This window comes from Syzygium oleosum, unplaced genomic scaffold, assembly GCF_021117445.2.
Source record: "Syzygium oleosum isolate NSW1041296 unplaced genomic scaffold, Sole_v2.1 Sole_v2.09, whole genome shotgun sequence".
NCBI classification, from domain to species: Eukaryota; Viridiplantae; Streptophyta; class Magnoliopsida; order Myrtales; family Myrtaceae; genus Syzygium; species Syzygium oleosum.
In genome coordinates this window covers 11,365,616-11,390,489 of record NW_026607493.1, presented here as the reverse complement: position 1 = coordinate 11,390,489, position 24,874 = coordinate 11,365,616, and the positions used below count along the sequence as shown (strand labels likewise).

Below are 24,874 nucleotides of genomic sequence, written 5' to 3'. Positions count from 1 at the left end.
TATTTTTTTTGCTTCTTATTTCTGTTTCAAATTTATTTCCTAACCACTTTTCTATTCCTAGGAACAAAAAAACTAACTAACATTACTAAACGGATTTATGTTCTTTTTCTGTTCCGTAGAACAAAAGAACAGAAAAATAAAAAAATAAAAATGTTTCTAAACAGACCCTAAACATCCTAAATATATTAACCTAACTAAAAAAACGGATGGTGAGGTTGGTCGTTAATAAAAGTTAAGTGAAAAAAATTAACAATTTCGGACCCTATGCTTAGAGTTATAGGCTTATCAGCTATATAGGCTAGCTACAGCTTGGAAGCAGGAGTTTGAATTGAACAGCGCACGTGCAGGGGACTTGGACTACCAAAATAGCATCTTTCCTCACTTTATCCCATGCATTGAGGGAAGAGATTAATGATATTAATTAGAAATCACCAACCTTGGAATTGAAAACTAATATATAATCAATCAATTTAACTTTAACTATACTTTTTTTATGTGGGTGGCTCCACATATCCAGGTTGTGGATAGAAGACAAAGTTATAGGTCGTTTCAAGGTGACCAAATTTCCCGTACTGCAATTTAAGTCATGTCGCTTTTCTGACCCCCTTCTTAATGTTGCTCCTTGAATTAAATCTTTTTGAAATATAATAATTAAGATCACGAAAAATCTCAAACTGGTACATATATGATAAATTTATCTAAAATTAATTTTTTTATCACAAGAAATTTCAAACTAGTACACTTGTGATAAATTTATCCTTTGTTAATTTCCATTAAATTTTATTATCAAATTTCAGTCAAATTGCAGAGTTGGATGACACATGACAGTTGACGGATGTACCAGTTTGAGGTTTTACCCTCCGTTTCTCATAGGTTTATTAGTTTGTGATTTTTCGTGCTATTAATCCAATTTAACGGAAACTAATGAAAGATAAATTTATCACAAATGTATTAGTTTGAGATTTTTTATGGTTAAAAAATTAGTTTTGGGTAAATTTGTCACGGGTGTACCGGTTTAGGGTTTTTCGTGATTAAAAAATTAGTTTGGAGTAAATTTATCACAGATGTATCAGTTTAAAGTTTTTCGTGGTATTAACCCTAAAAATATAATGTTAGTTTAAATCCATACAAGTTTCTCTCTCGAGCTTGGTATAATGACAAGCAATACTAGACATGAAAAAGATAGGTTCAAAACCGAGCTAAGTAGAGAATTACATATACTAAATAAGAGCTCGTTGAGTTTTTCTCCTGACTTGATGTCGTAACCTAGTTACTTGTGTAATTTCTAACGCCGTTCAAGCACGATGCCGTGCGATATCATTCAAAGAGGGTTGAGTAAGAGAAGTAGAAGCTGCCAAAACAGTCATTAATCAAATTATAAATAGTGGCATGAGCACACGTGAGGCTCAGAATCTCCCTTGACTAAGAAAGGAGCAACTAGGGTTTGGTACTAATGTTCAAGTTGGGCCACCTTTCATAAGGATCAATTCTTGCAAACTCAGCAACAATCCCCATCACTCAATTCACAACCTTCGACTTCCTAAGTCTACATAGTTTGAGCAATTTTGGGTGATGGCGGCACATACAGATGCGTGGGCAAACCAGGTCCCCAGCCCCCATCGACTACATTGCTCGTTCTCAAGTAAATTAATTCCCAAGTTGATAAGGTTTTCTGAATGATTTCTCTCCCAAGATTCTGAGACATGAATGACATTAAACTATGCATTAAATTGTTAAAAAATAAATAAATTTGAGGTCGGTCCACAAGATTCCAACTTGGGAACAATGCAAGTTTTGCAGGCCCTGAGAAGAGGGTGTGCACATTTTTGTGAGTTTTGTATGGCAAGTTGCAATTGTTTTTCAATGTGCAAGTTGGAGAAATACCTTCTGACAGTTTGAATGCAATTGGCTCTTGAGGATCTGTGTACAGACCTCCTTCCTCTTTTTTTAATTCTATATATTTTGGTGGATGGTGAAGAAAGGAATCATCGGAATGACTCTAAAATGGAAACATTCATTTCCCCTAATACTAAGACATGCCAACGTGTAGTTTTTTTATACCTTCCCACCACCCCAACCTCCTTCATTATAGTCATAGTTGCATTATACTTATTCTTTAGCCTGATGAACGTTTACTCACATCTGTATTTTATTTATTTGGAGGGGAGGGGGGGATTTCTTTGCATACCAAGGCGCGGTGGAAAGATAAACGCTCTTATGCATCACCCATTATCCCAATTGACAAAATAGAATATTTAAATATCGGTCTGAGAAAATGAAAAGAAAAAACGTGAATCGCAAATTAACTTTATGATTGATAATGCAAGCTAAGATGTTGTATTCGAGTCGGTTTTGCTAGTAACTGGGAATCGTTCGCGCGTCGGTCGATTTTATCAATAACTAAGTTCTGATGAAACGGATTTAAGGTACTCGATATCTACCTCCAATTTTCTTATGGCACTCTTTTTATCTATTGGCGTGCTCTGTCACGAGCAAAGTTAAGAGATTGTTTGCATTTTCACCTTTGCTGAAATAGGGGAAAGCAGAACTCGACTTCATTATTAGCAAGCAATCGTGCACAGGCCAATAGGCATGCGGCTCTGTTAGTAAGAGGATTGGGGGGTGGATACACTAGTATCATAAATACAGGATTCGACTCCTACGTTATGTAAGAGGCAAAGCAAAAGTCAGAAAATGAGGAAAGTTAGAGATAGAACAGACCCAAAAAAAAAAAGCATGCGTAGTCTTGCAATAAAAAAAGAAGAAAATCATACAAAGTATAAAACCGAAAAAAAAAAAAAAACAAAGATGCAAATATCAATTGCCATGAGAAAGGGCCAGTAATGTAAAGCCCAAAGCCCAAATGTAGTGTGGCTCCATCTCCAATTGACCTCAGAACATAATGGGCCTGGCGGTCTCATTCTGGGCCTCAATTGGAATAGTATATGGGCCTCGTGGGCTTATGGCCTCAAAGTCCATATAAGGAAAGAACCCGCTCATCGCACCGGCCCATACCCGGAGGGCCTAATATCAACCCGACCCGAATCTGACTCGATCCCCTGAGCCCGTCTTGTACCTTCTCCATCGTGGAAGCAAGCGACTGTTCTCTCTCTCTCTCTCTCTCTCTCTCTCTCTCTCTCTACCCGTTCGTCTGCTGAAATCCCCGAAATACCCGTCGCCGGCGAACCATACCTGCGCGCTCGCCGGCCGCCGTCGATGGCTTGACCATGGATCCGACGCCAACCGCGCCGCCGGCTCTGCCTCCGGCCTCCGGCCTGTCGCGCGCCGTGATCTCCTTCCTCGACGGCGAGCTCCGCGAGAGGGAAGCTCTGTCGCTGGCGGCTGGCCTCGCCGCGGACCTCGAGACGCGGTGTCGCGATCTGGACCGGAGCTTGGCGGAATTGAGGTCGAGGCTCGAAGTGAATCTCGTGGCTTACGGTTCGTTCTCTGATCGCGTTCACGGCTCCCTCGGCGGCGTCAGTGCCAAGTTCGCCGAGCTTCTCTCATTGGTCGGCGCGTTCTATCCTCTATCAGGTTCGACTTTTCGTCGAAATGACACGAACGTGAAGTTTTGTAATTTCTGCCGTGTATCGTATGTTGCGTAATCTGCAGCGTGTAGTCGAGGTGGTGGTACTGATGAAGTTAATCAATTTCTTTGAATTTGTGCTGTCAAGTCTTCTAAAATTTTTTTCCGGTCGTATAGACCGTATCTCGACATGCGAAGCATTATCTAGATTGAAAAATTGTCTTGAGTCCTTGGTTATTTTGATGATTTTGTTCTGGCCAATTGTGTGTAGATGGAGGAGGGGGGAGGAGAATACTGGGGGAAGAGTTGCCAGCACTGGCTAAGGAGGTGGCGAGGGTGGAGACGGTGCGAGCGTATGCTGGTGAGTTTCTTGAGATATTTGGGTGAATTCAATGAGCTCCATTAAATTTCAATCCCCTCCATTGATGATAGTGCAAGACAACATGGATAACGTTATCAGGGATTTGTTATTGTAAGTTCTATGTAGCCAAGGAAGGCCGAGTTTTAGAAGTCTTTTGTGGTTGTTGTTGTTGTTGTTGTTATTGTTGTTGTGACATGAATACTTAAGCACTTTTTATTAGACAGATATAAGAATCTGAATTGGGCTATGTGCCACTGACAGTGACAACCAAATCAAACAGTTCAAATGAGTTTTTATTCAGAAGCATCGGTTAGATAAATAAATTGTTGAGATGAAATCGGAGGTTGTTTAGTAAGATTAGTGTTCGTTTTTGTTTGTTTATGTGGGATCTTCAGAATCAACATTGCTTGGGATCCAGCCTCAAATCTAGGACTAGAATTGGAGCCTTATTCCATGGCTATCAGTCACGCTTCAATGCCAACAAGGACTGTTTAATTTTGCCCTGTTGATAATGAGCGGAGTTTCTCATCTACTATCTGACAATCAAAATCTAAAAGATAATGAGTGTTCTCTGAAAAGTTTTGAGGCCTGTTTTGGTGCGAAAAAGGTCATGACATGTGTTACAGACCAATAGCGGGTCTCCATGTATTTTGTCTGCTACAATAGAGTAGCATGTTTCATTTGCATGACAGTGTGGTTTTGGCCTCTCGTGAAATATCAATACTAACCTGGTTTGCTGGCATCGTCCTGGAATTCCTTAATTCATCAGGGCTTGCTCCTAAGGACCATTGCTGATGTGAAATACTGATGCTAGCCTTTTAAAGATTGACTGTGCAGACCTCTTCGGTCTCATAATTGATGTTCTAACAGGAAGTCACTTAACAACATTGCCACTAGCAGACTTCAGGGGCCACATGACATGGGAAAAAATGGGGTGAAATGCATTAAAAGTCATAAAACTTCTGTAAGGCATCAACCATTTAAGTCCTAAAACTTTTTGAAATTATACAATTATGGATAGCCAGTGCTTTCTCTCCTTGGAAAGTGACACGTGGCATTTTAAAAGGCATGCCACATGTGATATTCTCACAAGAAAAGGTGCCGAAAATACTTGATTGAACCATTTTAAAAACGTGTGATAGTTAAATGATCAATCGAAAGGTTTTAGGATTTATATATACTTCGTACTATGGTTTTAGGATTTCTAGTGCACTTCTACCAAGTAAAATGGATTGGAAACATTTGCTTCTATCAAACTTTGTTTTACCAAGAGCTTTGCAGGTAGTCTTTATAGCATGAGATGTATCATTTGATAAGCAAATCATAGGTTTTTGCTGGGTTTTTGCTGGTGCTGTTGAACATTCTTCCAAGGAAAGGTCCATCTGCTGGCCTTCATGTCCAGAATCTACAAAGAGAGATATAGTGGGAGACTGAGAGAAACTTTCCCTTTCTGTATGGTTTTCCTGTACTTTGAACTTTTCTTCTTGGAGATGGCGGAGGGTGGGTCAATTGGGTGGAGATAAATTTGAGAAATAATAGATTGCTGCACTGATGCATGTATTTATTGGCCCCTGCTTACCAGTTTTACAAATTGGTGTTTCCATTTCATAAAAGCGTGTCTTTTCTTCTATTTCTTTGTTGGCCTCTTTACGGTTGGCCTTTCTATGGTCAAACAGGTGACCCTCTGTATTAGTTGGCCGATGCATTTTTTGTTACGCCAAGCAAAGCAGTCCTCTCTTGATGTATCACTAGCGGTAATACTCACATATACTTTTGTGTTTTGTCTTCCAGAGACAGCATTAAAGCTGGACAGTTTGATCGGTGATGTTGAGGAAGCCGTTTCTTCGACTTTGAAAAGAAAGCATTCGTTTGCGCGAAGTTCTGAAGTGAGAACCAATCTTGATATAGATATATAATGGTGTCAGATTCATGTATAATTATGTATATTCCCACAATTCCGAATTTCCTATTTTAGCACCTATAAACTTGAATTTATCACATGAAAGTAAGTGACATAGGTAAAATCTTGTCATTGCAGGAGGTGCGCATGCATGCTATAAGAACACTCGGTGAAATAGAAGGTGTTATAACTCAAGTCTCAAAGCTACGCCCTCGATGGACGCATCTTGTGTGTGCAGTTGATCACAGAATTGATCGGGCTCTAGCTATTTTGAGACCGCAGGCCATTGCAGATCACCGGGCCTTTCTTTCTTCACTTGGATGGCCACCGCCTCTTTCCACTTCGACTTCTGCAAATCCAGATGCAGGGAGGTTACCAGCAGTCCCAAATCCTCTATTAACGATGCAAGGGGATCTCAAGCGCCAATACTGTGAAAATTTTCTCTCCTTATGCCACCTTCAGGAGTTGCAGAGAAAAAGAAGATCTCGCCAACTTGAAGGGCGTAATCGGGAAATCGCTCTCCATCAGCCACTTTGGGCAATTGAGGAGCTTGTAAACCCTGTATCACTTGCATCCGAACGTCATTTTTCGAAGTGGATTGATAAACCAGAATTTGTTTTTGCTCTTGTTTTTAAGATTACAAGGGATTATGTGGATTCTATGGATGAATTGTTGCAACCACTGGTTGACGAAGCAATGCTAGCAGGGTACAGCTGCAGAGAAGAATGGATCGCCTCGATGGTTTCTGCCTTGTCCACATATTTGGCGAAAGAGATATTGCCTCTCTATGCCGGCCAACTGGAAGAAGAGAGCGTCACCGGTGTTAGATCAAAAGCGAGAACATCATGGCTCCATCTCATTGACTTGATGATTTCTTTCGATAAACAAATAAGATCCCTTGTAGCTAATTCTGGGATCTCATTCTCTCTTATGGATGAAAGAAATTTGCAGAAGCTTTCCTCTTTATCTGTTTTCTGTGATCGACCCGATTGGCTTGAGTTATGGGCAGAAATTGAGCTCAGTGATACGCTGGACAAGTTGAAAGCTGATGTTGATGATGAGAGAAATTGGACAAAGAAAGTTCAGGGAGCTGTTCTTATGTCTGGTCCAGAAGATTACAGGTCCCCCCTTGTTTCAGATTTCTTCCTCCGGCGTCTGTCATCTGTTGTGGATCGCTCACGGTCACTACCCGACATTCCTCTCAGGTCTAAGTTTCTCAAGTTAGTTGGTGCACCTACAATACAGAAATTTTTGGATTGCTTGCTTGTCAGGTGCCAAGAAGCTGAAGGATTGACTGCATTGACAGATGACAGTGCCCTTATCAAAGTAGCCAATTCTGTTAATACTGCGCGCTATGTCGAGTCTGTTTTGAGAGAATGGTGTGAAGATGTCTTTTTTATCGAGATGGGGTTGGGGCAAGGTGATGAACTTGGAAAATCGCAAGCGGAAGAGGGTGATTTTGATGGAACGGTGTATGGAACGGGAAGTGGTGTCTTCGACGAGGAGATCAGGAAGTTGGAAGAGTTCAGAGTGGAATGGGTTGAGAAGATATCAGTTGTTGTCTTGAGGGGTTTCGATGTTAGCTCTCGAGATTACATGAGAAACAGGAAACAGTGGCAGGAAAAGTCTGAAGAAGGTTCGACAGTGTCTAGGACTTTGGTCGATGCCCTCGATCATTTGCAGGGTAAAATGTCAATAATAGAGGAAAGCTTAAATGGGATGGACTTTGTAACGGTGTGGAGGAAAGTGGCTGAAGGGGTGGATCAGTCTATCACACATGGTCTTCTAATGAGTAACATGAAATTTTACAACGGAGGTGTCGAAAGGCTAAGTAGCGACATGGAAGTCTTATTTGGAGTATTCCGTGCTTGGTGTCTACGACCCGAAGGCTTTTTTCCAAGATTATGTGAAGGTTTGAAGTTGCTCAGGATGGGAGAGAAGCAAGTTAAAGATAGCCTAGCGGGAGGGCTCGGATGGTTAAAGGAGGAAGGCATTAGTTATTTGAGAGTCTTTGAGGCAGAAAAGATTGCAAAGAACCGGGTCTTCACGAGCTGAAGTTTCCGAAGCACAATCTCTCATTAACCCGCAGCATTAGAGAAGAGACATTACCAGAACAATGTATTTAGGCGACGACACACTCGTGTAACATATTCTTAGATTCACTCATTGTTTTCTCGAAGAAGTTGAATAAAATCCTATCAGCAACATGTTCTTTTGTTTGAATCATGGATAGGAATTGACTGCACATGGACAGGGTTAGCATACTTGATGGGTTTTTGCTTCTGCTCTCTCCTGACCATTTGATGTTATTTATGCTCCCACATTTTGTGCTTTGATGGGGGAATTCGTCAACGCCCGAGAGCTTCCGAAGTTAGTAGAAGAAGATTCACCCCAGAAAAGCTGCAATGAAATGCTGCTTAAGATGATGACTTAATGGTGATTAGCTCCAATCATCTGTTGGACCTGCCATTGTCTTTACTTCCTAATGTGAATGCTGATTTTTTTCCCCGAATGATGAAGGACGAGCCCTCGTCATCAAATTGTGTTGCTCGGCTCTATTCTCGCAACGAAAGACCGTGGAACGTCGTGGTCGGACGGCAGAGAGCAACAATCTTTTCCTTGCACGAATTCTTTCGCATGGGGCCCTGTCCATGTCAACCAGCAAGGGGACAGGGGGGCGTGACGTGTCGAGGGCAACGCACCCCTTGGAGTGTGCCATGGGGCGGGTCAATCATGTGACGTGGCCGCGGCAGGTCGCCGAGAATTTAGGGGCGAGACGGGGAGGGTGGAAGGGTTTGGTAGATGAGGCCAACATCTCCAATTATTGGGCTTTTTCCCCCCCATAAGAAGCCTTTTCGTGTGTAGTTTCAGTCACTCGTCTGCTTTTTCATATGCATTGTCACATCCTCCTCTTTTTCCTTTGTTTTCCATCGGATTCAAAGTCCATAAACAATGACCGGCCGAAATTCAAATGGGGCCATCGCAATGCGAAATTATTTCCACTTTAAAAATTGGAGGAATCCAACTTGTGTCGATCCATCAATCGCTCTGATTGAGCCAAATTTGGTCATTTGTTCTGTAACATCTGTTCAAACCCTCTTGCTCTTTTCTAATACACCGCTCGGCTTCCTCAGGTACTTAGACTTGAGGGACCAGCAAAAATGAAAAGGGGAAGTTTCATATGATGATTCTACTCTGCCCAATCATTCGGATAATCTTCAGGTTGCTTGTGTGTGGGGGCTCGAATGTGCTTTGTATTCATGTTAATTCAACCAACGTGGGGATGGGATGACAAAACCCTGATGCAGTAGAGGGCTAGTTCTTACGTAAAGGGCATGGAAAATAAAAGTTGTCATTGGCTCTTTTTAATTGGTTTGGTTCAATCACGACGGCTACAGTAGCTTTAAACATGAGTTCTTTGAGAGCCACTAGTCTAAAAGCGACTCTCCAGACGATCTATCTAAATATATGTTGCAGAGGTTTCCCTGCTTTAAATTGAAATTTGGGAAAGATTCTCTCTTTTTCAGGTGTGCTGGTACATGAACTCATTTGTCGCCATCCCAAGTCTCGCAAACCCTAATGCTATTTCAATATGTGTAGTCATATTTGGGTGAAGAAATTGCCAACGACAACACTGTGAAATAGAATATGGGATCATGTGTGAACCTAGAAACCAAAGAAAGAACAAGTGGGCATTGGACAAGGACCAAAAGTTTATGTACAAGATTTATCACGAGAAAGCTATGTAGGGACTGTGTCTTGGCTCTAAATAAATGGGAGCATGCAACAAGGTATCTTCTTGGTAGCATGTAAACATCCCACACACAAATTAGATTGCCGAACTTAAGCTCACGAACTGACACGTATCCATGCACTGCAATTTATAAAGAAGTGGCCTTACATTAGATCCTGCACTAGGGTGGCTTTCTTGAGGGGCTTTTTTCAGATAACTAAATTGGCAAAATTTGCTGGACCCATTTGCATGTAAAGACGTGAGACAGAATGGGCCCTTCTCAGGTTTACTATAACTCACCTGTTCCTTGTTTGATGTATTTTTTCAACTACCATCGTGTCTCTCAGTCTGTCTCCCTCTCTCTCTCTCTCACATCATTCCCTTTCCCTTTATAAGCTTCCCTCTTGCTGCCATTTACACTTCCCCGGCTAGTTTCTGAAGCTTTTGTGAGAGGCTTGAGTGAAAGAAGAGTATCGGGTCGAGGGGGTTGATTAGCGATCGGTGATCATGTCCACAAGAAGATCAAGAACCTCTCAGTTAACAGAAGATGAGATCAATAATCTCATCTCCAAGTTACAGGCTCTGCTTCCTCAGCTTGAGCAAAGGAGAAACAATGGAATGGTATAGAGCTATTAGGACTCTTTCTTCTTCCTCTTCTTCTTGCTGTCTCTCCCCTTGCCTTCTACTTGTAATTCCTTGTTAGTGTCACGGTTCAAAAATGAAAATGACTTGTGTCTTGAATTTCACAGCAGCACCTCTATGTCGTCCCTTCAACACAAGTTTTTCTTTTCCTTTTCCTTTTCCTTTGGTTCTGGTCAGAATTTGCAGCTCTAATTTTAGGGTAGATGGGTCAAAAACACCCTGTTGACCAGAAAAAGGGCAAAAAGGAAAAGGAGCAAGAAAATGGAACCAAATAGAGTGGAAGAGTGGAAAAGAACATAAAGAAGAAACAAAAAGTCCTAGTTCAGCTGCAATCATGCTGAGTGTAAGAAAGAGACTATGATGATAAGCAGCTTCAATGAAGCATTTAATTATGATGTGACACTGAGTGCCTTCCATGCAACTATTCTTAGTGCTTGGTCTATATATACAATAATTATTAACTTTTGCCACGAAAAGATCTTGTTTATTGTTTCCTTATCTCTTTGGTATATAACATAGAAGAGTTTTTTTTTATTTTTTTTGGCCACAGGTAGCCCCATCAAAGATTTTGAAGGAAACATGCAGTTACATTAGGAAGCTACACAGAGAGATGGATGAGCTGAGCGAAAGACTGACTACATTGTTGGATAATATGGAGATATCTAGTGCTGATGCACAGCTTCTTAGAACTCTTCTTCTACAATAAAGCCTTTTTGTCTTTGCTTCTCTCTCTCTCTCTCTCTCTCTCTCTCTCTCTCTCTCTCTCTCTCTCTCTCTCTCTCTCTCTATATATATATATATATATATATGTTGGTTGGTTTGAAGACAACCCTTCAGAGAGAGATATATTTTGTATCTTCTATGGCTAAATTTAAGTACTGGAGTCCCCTTATATCTGATTTCATATCACACCCACTGTCTCCACACAAAAAAAGAAGGTAAGAGCAAAAAGAATGAAAGAAAAGCTCAATCTTCTTTGTCGTTTATGTGTTTTAGATATCCTTAACTAGGTACTAATAGTTGTGATATGAACATCGAAGCTTGCCCCACATTGTACCTTGAAAGATACATTTAATGACCAGAAGCATCCTCTTATGGGAATTGATAAATTCACAAAGTCGTAGGTTGATATACTTGTGAAAGTTTTTAGGTATTGAACACAAGCAGACAAAACAAAGAAGCCCAACATGAGAGGCTTGTTTGATTAAAGGACTAAATTAATCTGCACTGTGGTCAACTCAAGCATATAGGGAAAAAAAAACACAAAAAGGATCAAAATACAGCAGCTGCTTCTTTTGCCTTGTGTATGCGATGACAGCCATCGTGAGTGCTGTTCTTCCAGTCACAGAAGCTAAAAACCAAAGGACCTTTCACTCACTTCAAACAAATTTACTCTTCCACGAAATCACCAAAAACAAACACATAGATAAATTAGAACAGCAACCTCGTATCTGTAAAGGTCGTCATGATAAGCATATCTACTAAAGATAAGATAACCCTTTATTCCAATTAATGTCTTTTCCTGCAGGGTACTAACTACATTGCCAACCTTCTTCTTTTCAGCATATCGTCTCTCGTGCAGGATATTGCAATGATAAGATTTGCGGGGGCAAAATTAGAAGTTTAGGTCATGCGAGGTAGCATGTAAATGTAAACAGTAAAGGTTGGTGGTACGTCTACTAAGGAGACCCCAGAAAGAGACTAGGAAAATGGCTATAGATTAGGTCATGCCAAGTAGTCGATTAAAGATATGCTATTAACTGATTCTAAATGAAGAAGATGTTTCTAAAGACAACAATTTCAATAGAAAGTCTTTTGAGCATTTACGGTCAAAGGGGTAAAGAGGAGTTATTGAAGATTTAATGTAAGAAATTCAACAAATTACATTGCAAAAAGCATGTAGATTGGTCCTCTCTTCTCGATAATCCATACATCCCTACAAGATATCGATCAAGAGATCGAGAGAGGGTACTTTGCACTTTGCACCCTTATATATCTTTACATAGATAAAGGGTCATGGCCTGTGTGAAGTAAACAAACGAATCCTCACACGTTTCTTCAGCTAGAAGTCACGATTTACTGAACATGAACTACTAAGTAGTCACCCTGTACGATACTAAGTCCATCTACCATGTCGAGGTCCATGAATTCTGTCTATGTTTAACACGATAAACCGGATTCCTAATCACAAATAGGCTTCGGTTCCATTGTGGAACTCAGGAAACATCACCGTATTTTTTTTCCCCAAGCGGAGAGAAGAGATCGCCATAATTCAACCGCCTCATCTCCCAAAATCAATCAGACCAAAAAACATTTCCCAATCAAAATTCTCAGCCTCTATTCTAATAAGTGAAATATCTTTCCAGAGTACAAAAGTTAAGACCACAAATAAGGTGTAGGATCTCGAAACAAGATGATCCGGCACTTTTAAGTCACATGAGTAATCGGCCAAACATCAACAAAGCTCAAAGTTCTCAAACTAAAGCAACAGCATTTTAAGCAAAATAAAAATAGTAGGATGAGGATGGGTAACAGATAATTCACTAAGCGCCACTCATTCTAACAGAACAGAGAGTAGCTTAATCCTCGTCCTCTTCATCTCCATCGCCACCAGAAGCCTTCTTGGCAGCCGACCTAAGGTTCTTTCTCTTTACCCTTCCAGGTCGTCCACCACCGAATGGACTAGTCAGCGAGAAATCAATATGTTTCTGTGAATCAACCCTCACCATGAAGGATGGGATGTTCACGACTTGCCTACCAACCCTGCCAGCCCAAAACGAGATCCAACATTATGATAACAAAAACGTAGTCAATAGCATAATAGTAGGCTGAACACTACTGACGCAGCAGGCGTTACTCTTTTCATTTCATTGACAAAAAAAAAAGAACTACAGCATTTACCACGGAAATAACATAAAACAGATAATTCTCACAGAATCATAGCTCCAGATGGGCACGCCCTATAACCACATTGACTGACATAAATACCGGCACTTCAGTTAATTGACTAATCAAAGCTACAAACATCATCATTCGACCAAATAAAAAGCACCTTGCTATGCATGCAATGTTAAATTGCCTAACCTAGTGACATCAGAGGATATTGACATGAGACTTCAGAATTCTAGACTCTAGAGCTGATAGTTAGCATTCTTTGCTCTCGCCAGGCGACTGTTGCCATTAAAAAGAACATCCAGTAACATGGTAAAGTCAAACCACAAGCTAAAACCAGTGACAGGATGATAATGGTGTGAATTAGCATCACGAAATTGTCAAATAATCCACGCATACAGCGCATAACACGACACTCGCATCAAGATAGGTCAAAACAGTTTTACCTGATATGCCTCTGCCTAATGAGCACCCTGGCATGGTGGATGGATTTGGCCATACCCGACTTGAACACTAATGTCTGAAGGCGGCGCTCAAGGAAGTTCTCCACGGTCAAGGCCAAGACATAATCGAGCTTATTCTGGCTCTCGTCCAGAAGCCCATAGCGGTTCATCCTACGAAGAAGGGCCTCACCTTCAAAGATACGACGAGGGTTCTTCTCGTCGAGGGTCAGAAGCATCCTGGCGTTGTTACGGATTCTACTCAGCGCGTACTGAACCCTCCACAGCTCTCTCTTGCACCTCAACCCATACTCACCAACAAGTTTCAGCTCAGCATCCAGCCGTTCCTTCTCATATGGACGGCGAGGCTTCTTGAACGTCTTCCCATCTGCATCAAATCAAAACAGCGGCAGCACACACAAATCAAACATCAGCCCACACCCTTCAATCATTAGTCAGCGGCAAAGAAGAGGTTGTGAATTCAAATCAGCATCCCACTTAAAGAAACAGAAGCGCCAAATAGTCTATCTCGATCCCCGCTCGTTCTTGAAATCAAAACTAAAAAAGATCGCTCGAAAAACGAAATTTCTCAACGATCTGTACTTTGCAGCCCAGTGATGATCGCGGGGTCGACTCAAAAGTTTCAATTGCCGAACAGCACAAGCAAAGCAGAACGTCTCTGCTCAGTCGAAAAACGCGCACCCACAAATTCTATACTCACGCCCCAGAGCAAGCGGGGCGTCGTTAACAAGAACATCGCGTCACTCGATACTAAGATGGGTTCCCCGTAAATCCTAGAAACATGCAGGTTATCACGGCCGAAGGAACTGGAGCTCCGCCCTCAGACACCGCAGACCACAAAATTCACATCATTGCGATCGATACACAGTGAAGCGGCGATCACCCACAAAGCAGATCCATACAAAGAACAAGAAGCAAACACCTACAAGCGCAAGGAAGGAAGGAAGGAAGGAAGAGCACTCACAGTTGCGGTAAAAGGAGACGTGAACCATGTCTGTGACTCTGCTCCTCCGCCGGTGGCTCCTCCGTCTGGTGACTCGTCTTCTTCTCCGCGGACTGAAGGAAGGAAGGTGAAGGAACCCTTTGGAAAAACCCTAGTTATGGCTCGAGTTCTCGGGCTTGTCTCGCGCTGTTGGGCTCTCCCATTTTTGAAGCCCTAGCCCAGCTTGGGCCGCCATTTTCAACTTGGTCCAGGAGCTTGCTAATTTTTTTTCCTTACCTTAATCTTATTGCAACGCAATTGCAATGATACCAATTCAGTCATAAAACTTTCAATGTGATCAATTTAATTTTAAAACTTTTGATGAATGTTTTGTAAGCCGAACATTACCCCCTCACCCCCTGCTTATTAGCCTGAACATAGAAAAAGATATTGTCTTTATTAAGTATTGCTTCATTAGTGCCGTAATCCAACGATTAACTCGATTAAATACAAACTCGGGTACGAGAAAAAAGGACTCGGGATTCCTTCGCCTTTACGTGCCTCTGCTCTATGTCGACGACGATGACGGACGTGCAATAGAGAAGAAACAGCAGATAGTGCAATCGCCGAAACTAAAGCCGTTTATCTCGCCAGACCGTCAAGCCTAATGCGACGTGCAGGTTACGACGGTTGATGTTTTCCACGAACTTGCGTGAATTAGAACACGGAGTGATGAGGGCTCGTGCCAATCGCCACCCTTTCAACTCGAGATCGAACTTAAGCTAATTTGGTCGCTCAAATGAAACTGCATGATCCCATCGCCGCCATGCAGCAGCGCAGCTATCTCTTCCACCCCGAGGTACCGAAATTTAGAGCACTCGGAGAATCGAAGACATGGTAGATCCCGATAAACTTGAAATCTTCCGCGTTAAACCTCTCAGTTTCTCCACCTAGAAACATCAACTAGAACCGCTTGATGCCAAAAGAGGTAAGGAGTTATGCAGGAAGGGTATTACCATTGCTAGTTTTCTGCTATCAGCACTGAACTTAATACATCCATCATAATCCCCTTCTTTTGAGTACCACAACAAATGACCATGATGTAAACAAAGTTGCGAGCAACCCAAAAACAGCTCGACGAGCAAGTCATGTCGCTTGGCTAAAAGTACATCAAGTCAGAATACGGCATCAAACATTTCATCGTCAAGGGGCTCGTATAAGGAAACATATCGATCCACGCCGTGCATAAATATGAGCCTTAAGGGAAAATGACGATATTCTCGTTAAACACTCGGGCAATCCATAGAGAAGAAATTACAGAAAGCAAGAACAAAAGGGAGACTCACTCACTACAATGGCCACTAAAAGACCACCTTACCCAGGTCCTACTATAGCAGTAAAATTATAATAATGTATGCAGAGGAGACGCCCTTTGCCATCATCTCATTCATCATCCTCGTCTTCGTCGTCATCTTCCGAGCCATCACCATTTTCCTACATGTTTGCAAACAATTCAGGTAGAATTCACGTGAACATGGGAGATATGGTGCCATAAAGAACTCAACTATCCCATTCTCTTCAATTGTGGATCAGACAGAAATCTTGGATTAGGAAGAGATCCAATCTTCATGCACTCACATAACATGGCTGAGAGGATCCATGCATCTGCATGACGTATTTATGGGAAACAGCCAAAGGACCAAGCTGGTTTTTACCTCAGACATGATTAAAGCGATACAGTGCATCAGAAAGGCTAGTCTTAAGCATGTTTAGAGCGATGAGGAACCACGTAGTTTCATCTTTCATGATTGAAATAAGGGATAATACCATTTATAGAACAGGAAGCGGTTTTTGAGATTTAGAAAACCTCACATTGAACTTGCACACAAGAACTAGTTGGGGAATTGTGAGAGATTCTGTGATTAATAGCCCATCAATAACAAGTATATCATCGTAGGTCATTTTCCCCCAGAAAAATTTCTTATTTAGAAGAAAATCACGATACTAAATAAGCAGATTTACAAACAATCAGAAAAAGTTGTGGGATAGAGAGGAGAGGAGGGGCAATATAAACGGAAATAAAAAGTATAATTATAGAGGAATGCCAGATATATCCATTGGGAATCTAATACAGGTTCATTTACCTCTTCATCATCGTCTTCACCATCAAAATCTTCCTCATCAGCATCCTGTGTCAGAGCATTCATGAAGTACCAAATAACATGAGAGAAGGAATAACAGCTTCTGATTATGATTGGGAAAGAGACCAACAATAACATGAGAAAGGTTAACAAAGAATGGGAAAAAAAAGAGAGAAAGTTACGTTGTTGAAATAAGTAAGCGGATTGGGCCACAAATCCTCCTTAATGATCTCAGCTATCTGCAATAAGTCAAATCAGCTCCCATTATATAGATGTAACGCCTGAGTGAATTGGGAGTTGCCAGCATTGACAAGATAAAGCTTCCGCATAAGCCAAAAGGAACTGACCTCATCATTTATGTCCTCCATTTCCTTCTGCTGACTATCAGTAAACCAGTGAAAGAAGCTGCACACAGAATGGCAATTGCAGATAATTAGTAAGAAAGCAACGGATGAAGTCATCCGGAGTGGGTCTTTCACTGAAAGAGAGGTCATTTTGTAATGAATTCGATGATTAAGACGTGCAAGAGCAAATAGGAAGAAAATGTAACACCTACACTAGTGCACTTCCCATATCTCAGTTTTCATACCCCTATTGGAGCAACAGCTTGGCCCAACTGTGGTCCAAGCTCACCAAGATTAAGATTTCTCGGGTTGAGTCTTACCATCTCCATCTCCATCCCATTCATAACAATATGTTTAAAAGAAATACTACTTTGAACTAGAGCAAGCCAGACGAGAAGGCATGAACATAAAGCAACTTCCAAACTATTGTACTTGGGGACGAGAACGCAAAAACAAATTAAAATGAAAGAATAACAAAACCATTCTTCAATACTGCAGGGAAAAAAAACCACTCAAATATAGGAGGAAGATACATCCCTCACAGGATTCATCTTGTAACTATGGAATGTTCCAAGGAAAATGATCACTTTCATTCAAATAATTAACATAGGAGTAAAAGCCTTACCTTTCCTCAGTCAAAGGTCGCTTGTTTCCTTTCTTTTCATGAGGGACACCATTAGGCAACCCCTACATATCAAAAAGAACCACTGAGTAAAATCACAAAAGTAAAAGAGCAACCCAGTACATGCATAAGTATGGACATCAAGACTCAAGAGCACCTACCATACCCTCCTTCCACTTAATTGGGGTAGCAGTAATTTTTGTTCCTTCATCATGGAAGGTAAAAGTCTTCGTAAGCTTGGCATCTTCAAAATAAGGATTGGGATTGAAATTCTAAACAGACATTGAGAAAACAATTAGCTAGATCGTCAGAGAGAAAAACAGGACCCTCTTCCGAAGTAAAATGAAGAGCAAGAAGGCTGAGCAAAACTCACAAAGGTTATAGAGTATCCTGATTTTACGTCCTTAAAATCCTCCACTTCGAGGGAGCTTAGATACTTGAATATCTATCAAGGGAAATGACAAAAATCAACTATGAAGTCAGCAGCGAAAAGAAATAAACAATGATTGAGACCTCAATAATCGCACTAGTCCAGAGGAAAATTGCATCTCAGAAGCTCATAAATTTCACTTCTGATTTTCAAGTCTAGAAAGAATGCAAGACAAACCTTTTGGTCATCCTCAGTCAAAAGTTCACAGAGCGCAGGATGACTCAGAAACTACAAACAAAAAAAGGTAAGTCAAGACGAGACCCTTATACAGGTAATGCCAATACCATCATAAATCCTTTATTTTAACAAGAACTGTAACATATCGTAGCAACAACAATGATCAGGAGAGATTACTGACAGCGGTCAGCCAGAAATCAGGAATTGACTTTACGATGTCGCCCCTCTTATCATAGACAGGCCTCCTTATCTCGTTATACTTCTGCTCTACTTCCAAAACTTTGTCACTGGCCTCTTCATTGATCTGGAAAAAGTTAAGAGGAGAAAAGGTGAGAAAACATGAGTTAGTTCTGCTTAAACAGGTTCTTATCGAACCGACAAACCGTAAAAGACTGAATCAGACAGCAGTGACAAACAGCTTCCCAGAGACAACCCTGCTTCTGCGACATAATATACAAAACAGACGCAACCACAGCCCATACAACTCGAACGGGTACAAAAGTGCGAAACCAGACGACTAGATAACAAGCAAAATATGATCCAAAATCTACAAATTGAATCAGAACTAGTCCATCATAATTTTAGGAAAAAAAAAACAGAAAAACAGAAACAAAGGAAAGCACACGGAAATCTGATATGTAGTCCTCGCAAACTAAATTGCCTAATTAAAAGAAACAAGTCTTTCTTTCCCACAAATAATTAAAACGAAGAACTAAATTATTTTCATCTCCATCCATTCCCAACTCAACACCCAAGGAGAGACATCACGTGAATCCAACCCTACAGAAAGAAACCCTGCAAGAACCCGAACCCGAGATTCCAAATTTCTTTACATTCTAAAAAAACCGAATCTTGACATCAACCCCACAAAGAACCGAAATAAAGGCAACATTTTTTAGGAATGCATTGACCTTCTCGAGCTCGTCCTGGATCTCCTGCAGCTTCTCGATGGAGACGACGAGCTCCCCGTCAATCTGCTCCGAGTTGTCCTCCGACCCTTTCTCCCCGACCTTCATCTTCTTCCCCTTGTCTGCAACCATCCTCAGCAAGCCCTAAACCCCCCCACCCACCTCTCTCTATCTCTCAAGAAAATGGTGTGAATGATAGAATTCGCTTCGTGCACGACCACCACACCGGTTTCAGCTCTGCCAGAGGTGAGAGGAGAGAGAGAGCGAGAGAGAGAGAGGGAGAAGCCCTTCCTTCAGTCAGGAGTTAGTTCGTGTTAGGGTTTTGGGTGGGTTTATGTAACGAGGTAAAATTGATTAATTAATTTATTTTATTTTTAATTGCGGAGGGCAAATCTTAAATTTAATCAAGGGATTTACAATACGATTTACACGTGGACGGACGGATGTTTGACAACTCAGACGGTGGATACTGAACCTGATTCGGGGAACGGCGAGGGTATTCTCGACATTTCGGCCCTGTGGCCTGATCCGGTTGTCGGGTTGTAGATTTTTTTAGGGCACAACATTCTTAGGATTCGCATGGCAACGATTCTGTGCCCGGAAAGTGATTCTATTCAGAAATGATTTTTTTTTATTCCGTGCCCGGGAACAATTTCTAAGCATCTGAAGGCATTTGATAACTACCCAAAATTTATATTCTTAGAATAGAAAAAGAACATAAATGTGTTTGGTAACTACACAAAATTTCTTTTTATTAATAATATTTTGAATTTTTAATATTTCTTTCTTTTTTTTCTTTCTTTCCCTTCCCTTCCCTTTCCTTCCCTGGCCATGGCCGGTCGCCGGAGCCAGCGATCGGTCACAAGCCAGGGCCGGCGAGGGCGTCGCGACCCTTGCCACCGGCCTCGCCGATCGCGACGGCGAGGTCGGCCTCGCCTTGGTTGGGCAAAGCTCGACCTTGCCTAGATCTGGCGAGGCCAACCTCGCCCGCCATCGCGACCCATCTCCCTTGCCTGAGTCGCGACGGCAAGGTCAGCCTCGCCATGGCTGGGCGAGGCCTCCCCGTCGCAGTCGCGAGTTGGCTTGTGGCCGGCGGCAGATCAGAAAGAAGAAGAACAACAAACCAAAAAGGAAGAAGAAAATAAAAAAAAATCAGAAATGGAAAAATTGTTCCCAAAATGAAGAAGTTACTTTTTTTGTTTCTTGATTCTGTTCTAAAACTGATTCTGGGAACGATTTTTTGCAAATTTGTGCCCGTAAACAAAAAATTTAACAAACGGATTTCTGCTCCCAAACTGATTCTACGAACAAAATAACAAAAATTTTCACTATTTGGTAACTTGCCAAATGGGCCCTTACGTTAGTGAATCTACTCGGTCGGAGTTATCTTGGTTTCTTTTTTCTTTTTTAATTAGTGAAAGACAACAGCCACTAGCGGACCCTTTTAGGTGTTATGAAATTTTCGATTTGAATCATAACTTTGCATATTTCAAAACACGAAAAATCGAGATTGACGAGATCATCACCATTACCCTATCGAGATGCTTGCAGCGAAAAAAGTCTCGTCATATGAGGTACACCGCAATTAGGCAGCGTACATGAACCCTTCAAAAGCTAATGAGAATTGATGTCGCTAATTTTTGTAAAACAAGTGACCCATTTATTTTTGGACAATCATCTTGGTGATGACTGATGATTTACTTGGTTATAAGGTAAGAATGTCTATCGGAAATTCTAGCGTGTCGTGCACAGTTGGTAATTCGTATTTATGTGTTGTGTCATAATCATGTCATGTCAAATTGGGATATAGCTCGAACTCGACACATTTGTTATCCGTGTTGCAGTTTTACGAAGCATATCAACTTTCTGTATTGCTCCCTTTCTATCTATAATCAAATTCAAATATAACCTGAACACCAGATCAGACGAATCTTCTGCATCACTTTCTCAAAAAAAAATGTCGGCAATCTTACAATTTAATCCCAATGTTTTCAACTTGACCACCCACGGAAGGAGGGCGACTTTTCTTGCATAGCTTTGCATATTTCGAAACATGAAAAATCAAGATTGACAAGATCATCACCATTACCCTATCAAGATGCTTGCTGCAAAATAGTCTCATCATATGAGGTACGCCGCAATTAAGCAACATACATGAACCCTTGAAAAATTGATGAAAAAGAGACCTTGCTAATTTTTGAAAAACATGTGACCCATTTATTATTAGACAATCACCTCGGTGATGACCATGACATTCGGAATTTTCCATAGTTTGTAATAATATTTAAATGATTTTCAGTTATCGTTATCGCCTAGAGTTCGATATGGTAGGATGTTGTTGTGTATGTTGATGGTGTAGTGTAACGGTAATTAATTAATTGCCGCCATATTAGTTGTAGAAATGATTGATATGCTTAGAGTTTCATATTGGATGATTTTCAAGTTTTAAAATAAATTGAGTTGAGATTTTCCTAACATCCGTTATTTTCATTAATGTTTTGAGTGAGTTCAAAATATTTTTCTGATTTATCAATGCTCGAAAATGACACTAATTTCCTTGTTTACATACTGATTTACTAGATATTTTGATAGCTTAACAAATATCTACTTTGAAAACCATATAAGTGAGCCATTTGTCCCTCTTTAATTTATACCACATCTTCTCATTTTCCACCAATAGTTTTAACACACATGCTTTTGTGACATTGAACTTAATCTAATGATGATATCATGCATTAGCTTATTCATTACATCATTCATGAAAACCTTAGCCAATTAATGTCTTTAATGATTCACTCATTTTACTCGATCAAGAAACTCTCTCTTGAAATATCTTCTCTTAGCCACTCTCATTGGGCCACTTGAAGCTTTGGTATTGGAACACCTATCTTCATCTTTACACATAAGGATTTTAACCCAAAGTCATTATTACATTTAAGTCTTGGTCTTCTAATTTCATTCCCCTTAGCCACATCTTTGGAAGAAACCATATGATTGTGCCACTCATGATTTTCTAATTTGACCACATCTTCCCCATTTTCAACCATAAGTTTTAACTATGGAATTACATTATGCATGACTTCAAAATTATTAACTTTAGCCCATTAATGCTCTTGATAAGTTTGAATCATCATTCATGCATCTATATGACCTATCTCTCTCTCATTAATGCTTGAAATGATTACAACTCAAATAATGCATCCTCATTCATGCATTGTGCTTGGCTCATGATGCTCTCTCTCTCTCTCTCTCTCTCTCTCTCCCTCTCTTCAATCAAATATCTCCATATTTTCACCTTCAATATAGCCACTTGTAGCTTATGGATTGGAACATCTATCTCTCTCTTTTACACCTAGTGTTTTTAACTCAAGCTTATCATTACTTTTAACCTTAGTTACATATTGTCATCATTTTGTACTTCATGAAAGTCTTCCAAGAATATCCCCTCTTGAGTGTGTGAAGCCATTTCAAGAATTCAAGTTCTAATTAGAGAGCTTTAACTCATTCTTGCAAAGAAAGAGAGAGTTCAATGTCACCTTCCCTTCTCTTTTATTTCCCACTCTTTCAAATCAAAGGCGAAAGTCCCACGTTTGTGTTTCTCAAGCTTCTAAATCGATGTTTTGAGTATTTACAAGGTGAATTTTTGGTCTTCATCTTCATCTTATCAAATTAATTATGTTGTTTAAAAAGCCTAGGAGTTGTTAATTTATGTTCTTGATTATTTTGTTTTGAAGGTATTTAAAACTTTGATTTGCTCAAGTCATTTTTTAAGGTAAGTGAAAACTCTGGGGGATAAGTTAGGTTGATCTACTTAGTACTCTTGACTTGGTTGATTAATGTTTGTTAATTTAGTTTGAATTTGATTGTAAGTGAAAACTCTAAGGACTCAATTAGAATGATTTACTTATTACCCTTGACTTGGCTGTTTGATGGTCATTAATTTTAGTTTGATCTTTGACGTTAAGCGTGAGAAAAGCTTCAATGATTTCATGTTGATTTGTCATGTTCATTTGGACTTGAAGATGATATTCTAGTAATCATTGTTAAGTGATTGGCTGACTAAATTAAATCGTTATCGATTTAATTGACTTTTATCAAGATGCCAATTTTTGTTTTAAGTTGTTGATTTCTAACTTGTCTTTTTCTAATGATTATGTTATGCTGTGTTCGTTGAATTGAATCGATGAGTCTCCACATGCCAGTTTATGATTAATTGATGTCATAAGATTCAATAGTGCAAAAAGTGGAAATTGTGAAATTAAATCAAAAAGTGATATTTTCGTGATTCGACTAAGTTACGGATTTACTATCTAAGCACTGTCGATTATTATGTTGTCGATGTTGTGGTGTCTATTATTTGGGTTGTCGATGTTCACATGGCCGATTTTCTAATAATGTTATCATTTATCATTTGCTTACATGAGAAATGAAAAGATGTAAGCATCTCATTATCATTATTCGCGAATTTAATCATTGAAAGGGCAACATAATTATATTTCGAAAGTAAATTGCATTAAAAGATGTTGTGTATCAGATGTCAATTCTTGAAATGAACATTGATTTCGTTGTTGACGCAAGGAAAATCATATGATTATGATGTTATCATATGCATTGTTGCTATGTGAGTAAATATAGAAAGTATTATGAAAAGTTATGCCCATCGCTCACATATTAGTGGCAACGATGCTCCGAATGCCCTGTAGAGTCGGGATGCTTCGGGAGTGGAGATGCCCTGTGTGTCGAGATACCCCGGAGTTGGGATGCATCGGGAGTCAAGATGAAATGAGATGAAATAACTAATATGATGCATGACTATGTGCATACATGTTTATTAATGAACTAATCAGTCATAAATCATGCATCACAATGTGTTATGTCATTCGCTTGCATTTGAGTGAATAATCCTATGTGATATTGTTCATGTTTTCCATCGACATAACATGATAGGTAAATTAATGCATCCATTTATTTAATCATCTCTCATAGTCATTTTGTATGCGCCTGGGATCGTTGTGCTTTGCATGTACCGGATTGAGTGGTAAGATGATCTCCTACCTTAGATTTAGAGATTCATTACTAGGCTTCGACTCACCTCTTATTTTACAATTTTGTAAGATGGATCACCCTCCACCATTGCGGTTTGGAGTTCCTGTGTATTTTGATTGTGAATACCAAGTTGTGCTTACACCTGAATCGACAATAGTATATACTAAGGGTAGTTCCACCATATGCGTCGACGGGGAATTTGTTGGACCACTTCAAGCTTTCGATGGTTCCTTATCGCATTGTGCTTTCGCGCGCCTTTAGAGATACTTTGGTCTGTCACGAATGAGGAAACTGTCCCCGAATGAGCTACTAAGGTCCGAAATGAATATTTCGCCCAAACGTCTCACAGACATCCCATCACTAGACGCACGAGGGTTTCTCCCTGACCATACTTCACAAGACAGTAGGTATTTATTTTTTAAGTTTTTCTATTTATCCTAAGTTTTGTTTTAGAGTCGCCACTAGTCCTTATTGGTCGACTAGAAACCTAATCGAGACGGGGGAGAACCATCCTGGTTTTTACGAACAAGAGATTACATGGGTAAGGGGACTTGGTTACGTTAATGATCCCAAATTGAGATTTCTAACGCCCCTTCGGTACCTAAAACTATCCGAAGTGTCTAAACGTGTCACGCGAGTTCTCAATGCCTATCTACTAATTCTAACCATTCTAATCGAGAGAAATTAACCAATCAATAAGGAAATGCTCAATCAATTTCAATCAAACACAGCAATCCTAAAATGGTCTCTAAAATGAAAATCAACCAAA

The 24,874-nt window shown here is 40.3% G+C and overlaps 3 protein-coding genes and 1 long non-coding RNA gene across 6 annotated transcripts; 2 read left to right on the top strand and 2 right to left on the bottom strand.

Moving 5' to 3' along the window:
• Window positions 1-3,095: 3,095 nt before the first annotated feature.
• LOC115693694 (RINT1-like protein MAG2) lies at window positions 3,096-8,010 on the top strand. 3 transcript variants are annotated; one of them, XM_030620743.2, is made up of 4 exons: window positions 3,096-3,534; window positions 3,798-3,887; window positions 5,679-5,773; window positions 5,926-8,010. In XM_030620743.2, the coding sequence occupies exons 1-4, from the start codon at window positions 3,228-3,230 to the stop codon at window positions 7,840-7,842; spliced, it is 2,409 nt and encodes an 802-aa protein (XP_030476603.1). In that variant the 5' UTR covers window positions 3,096-3,227; the 3' UTR covers window positions 7,843-8,010. The 3 variants fall into 3 exon arrangements, with proteins under 3 accessions (XP_030476603.1, XP_056170527.1, XP_056170528.1); XM_056314552.1 differs by having other exon boundaries at window positions 3,096-3,546; window positions 3,807-3,887; XM_056314553.1 differs by lacking the exons at window positions 3,096-3,534; window positions 3,798-3,887 and having other exon boundaries at window positions 5,713-5,828.
• A 1,567-nt stretch (window positions 8,011-9,577) lies between these two features.
• LOC115662252 (uncharacterized) lies at window positions 9,578-10,888 on the top strand. Its single transcript, XR_004003225.2, has 2 exons — window positions 9,578-10,141; window positions 10,713-10,888. It is a non-coding gene; the product is annotated as an uncharacterized LOC115662252 (long non-coding RNA).
• Window positions 10,889-12,475: 1,587 nt separating this feature from the next.
• Window positions 12,476-14,635, bottom strand: LOC115694032 (40S ribosomal protein S9-2-like). The gene is made up of 3 exons (XM_030621142.2): window positions 14,480-14,635; window positions 13,501-13,882; window positions 12,476-12,925 (listed from the first exon to the last, which is right to left on the bottom strand). Exons 1-3 carry the CDS (start codon window positions 14,505-14,507, stop codon window positions 12,742-12,744), a joined length of 594 nt encoding a protein of 197 aa, XP_030477002.1. The 5' UTR covers window positions 14,508-14,635; the 3' UTR covers window positions 12,476-12,741.
• Window positions 14,636-15,652: 1,017 nt separating this feature from the next.
• Window positions 15,653-19,329, bottom strand: LOC115661913 (NAP1-related protein 2-like). The gene is made up of 10 exons (XM_030584109.2): window positions 19,063-19,329; window positions 18,333-18,455; window positions 18,152-18,202; window positions 17,918-17,989; window positions 17,706-17,816; window positions 17,548-17,609; window positions 16,926-16,983; window positions 16,761-16,817; window positions 16,582-16,626; window positions 15,653-15,931 (listed from the first exon to the last, which is right to left on the bottom strand). Exons 1-10 carry the CDS (start codon window positions 19,189-19,191, stop codon window positions 15,881-15,883), a joined length of 759 nt encoding a protein of 252 aa, XP_030439969.1. The 5' UTR covers window positions 19,192-19,329; the 3' UTR covers window positions 15,653-15,880.
• Window positions 19,330-24,874: the final 5,545 nt, after the last annotated feature.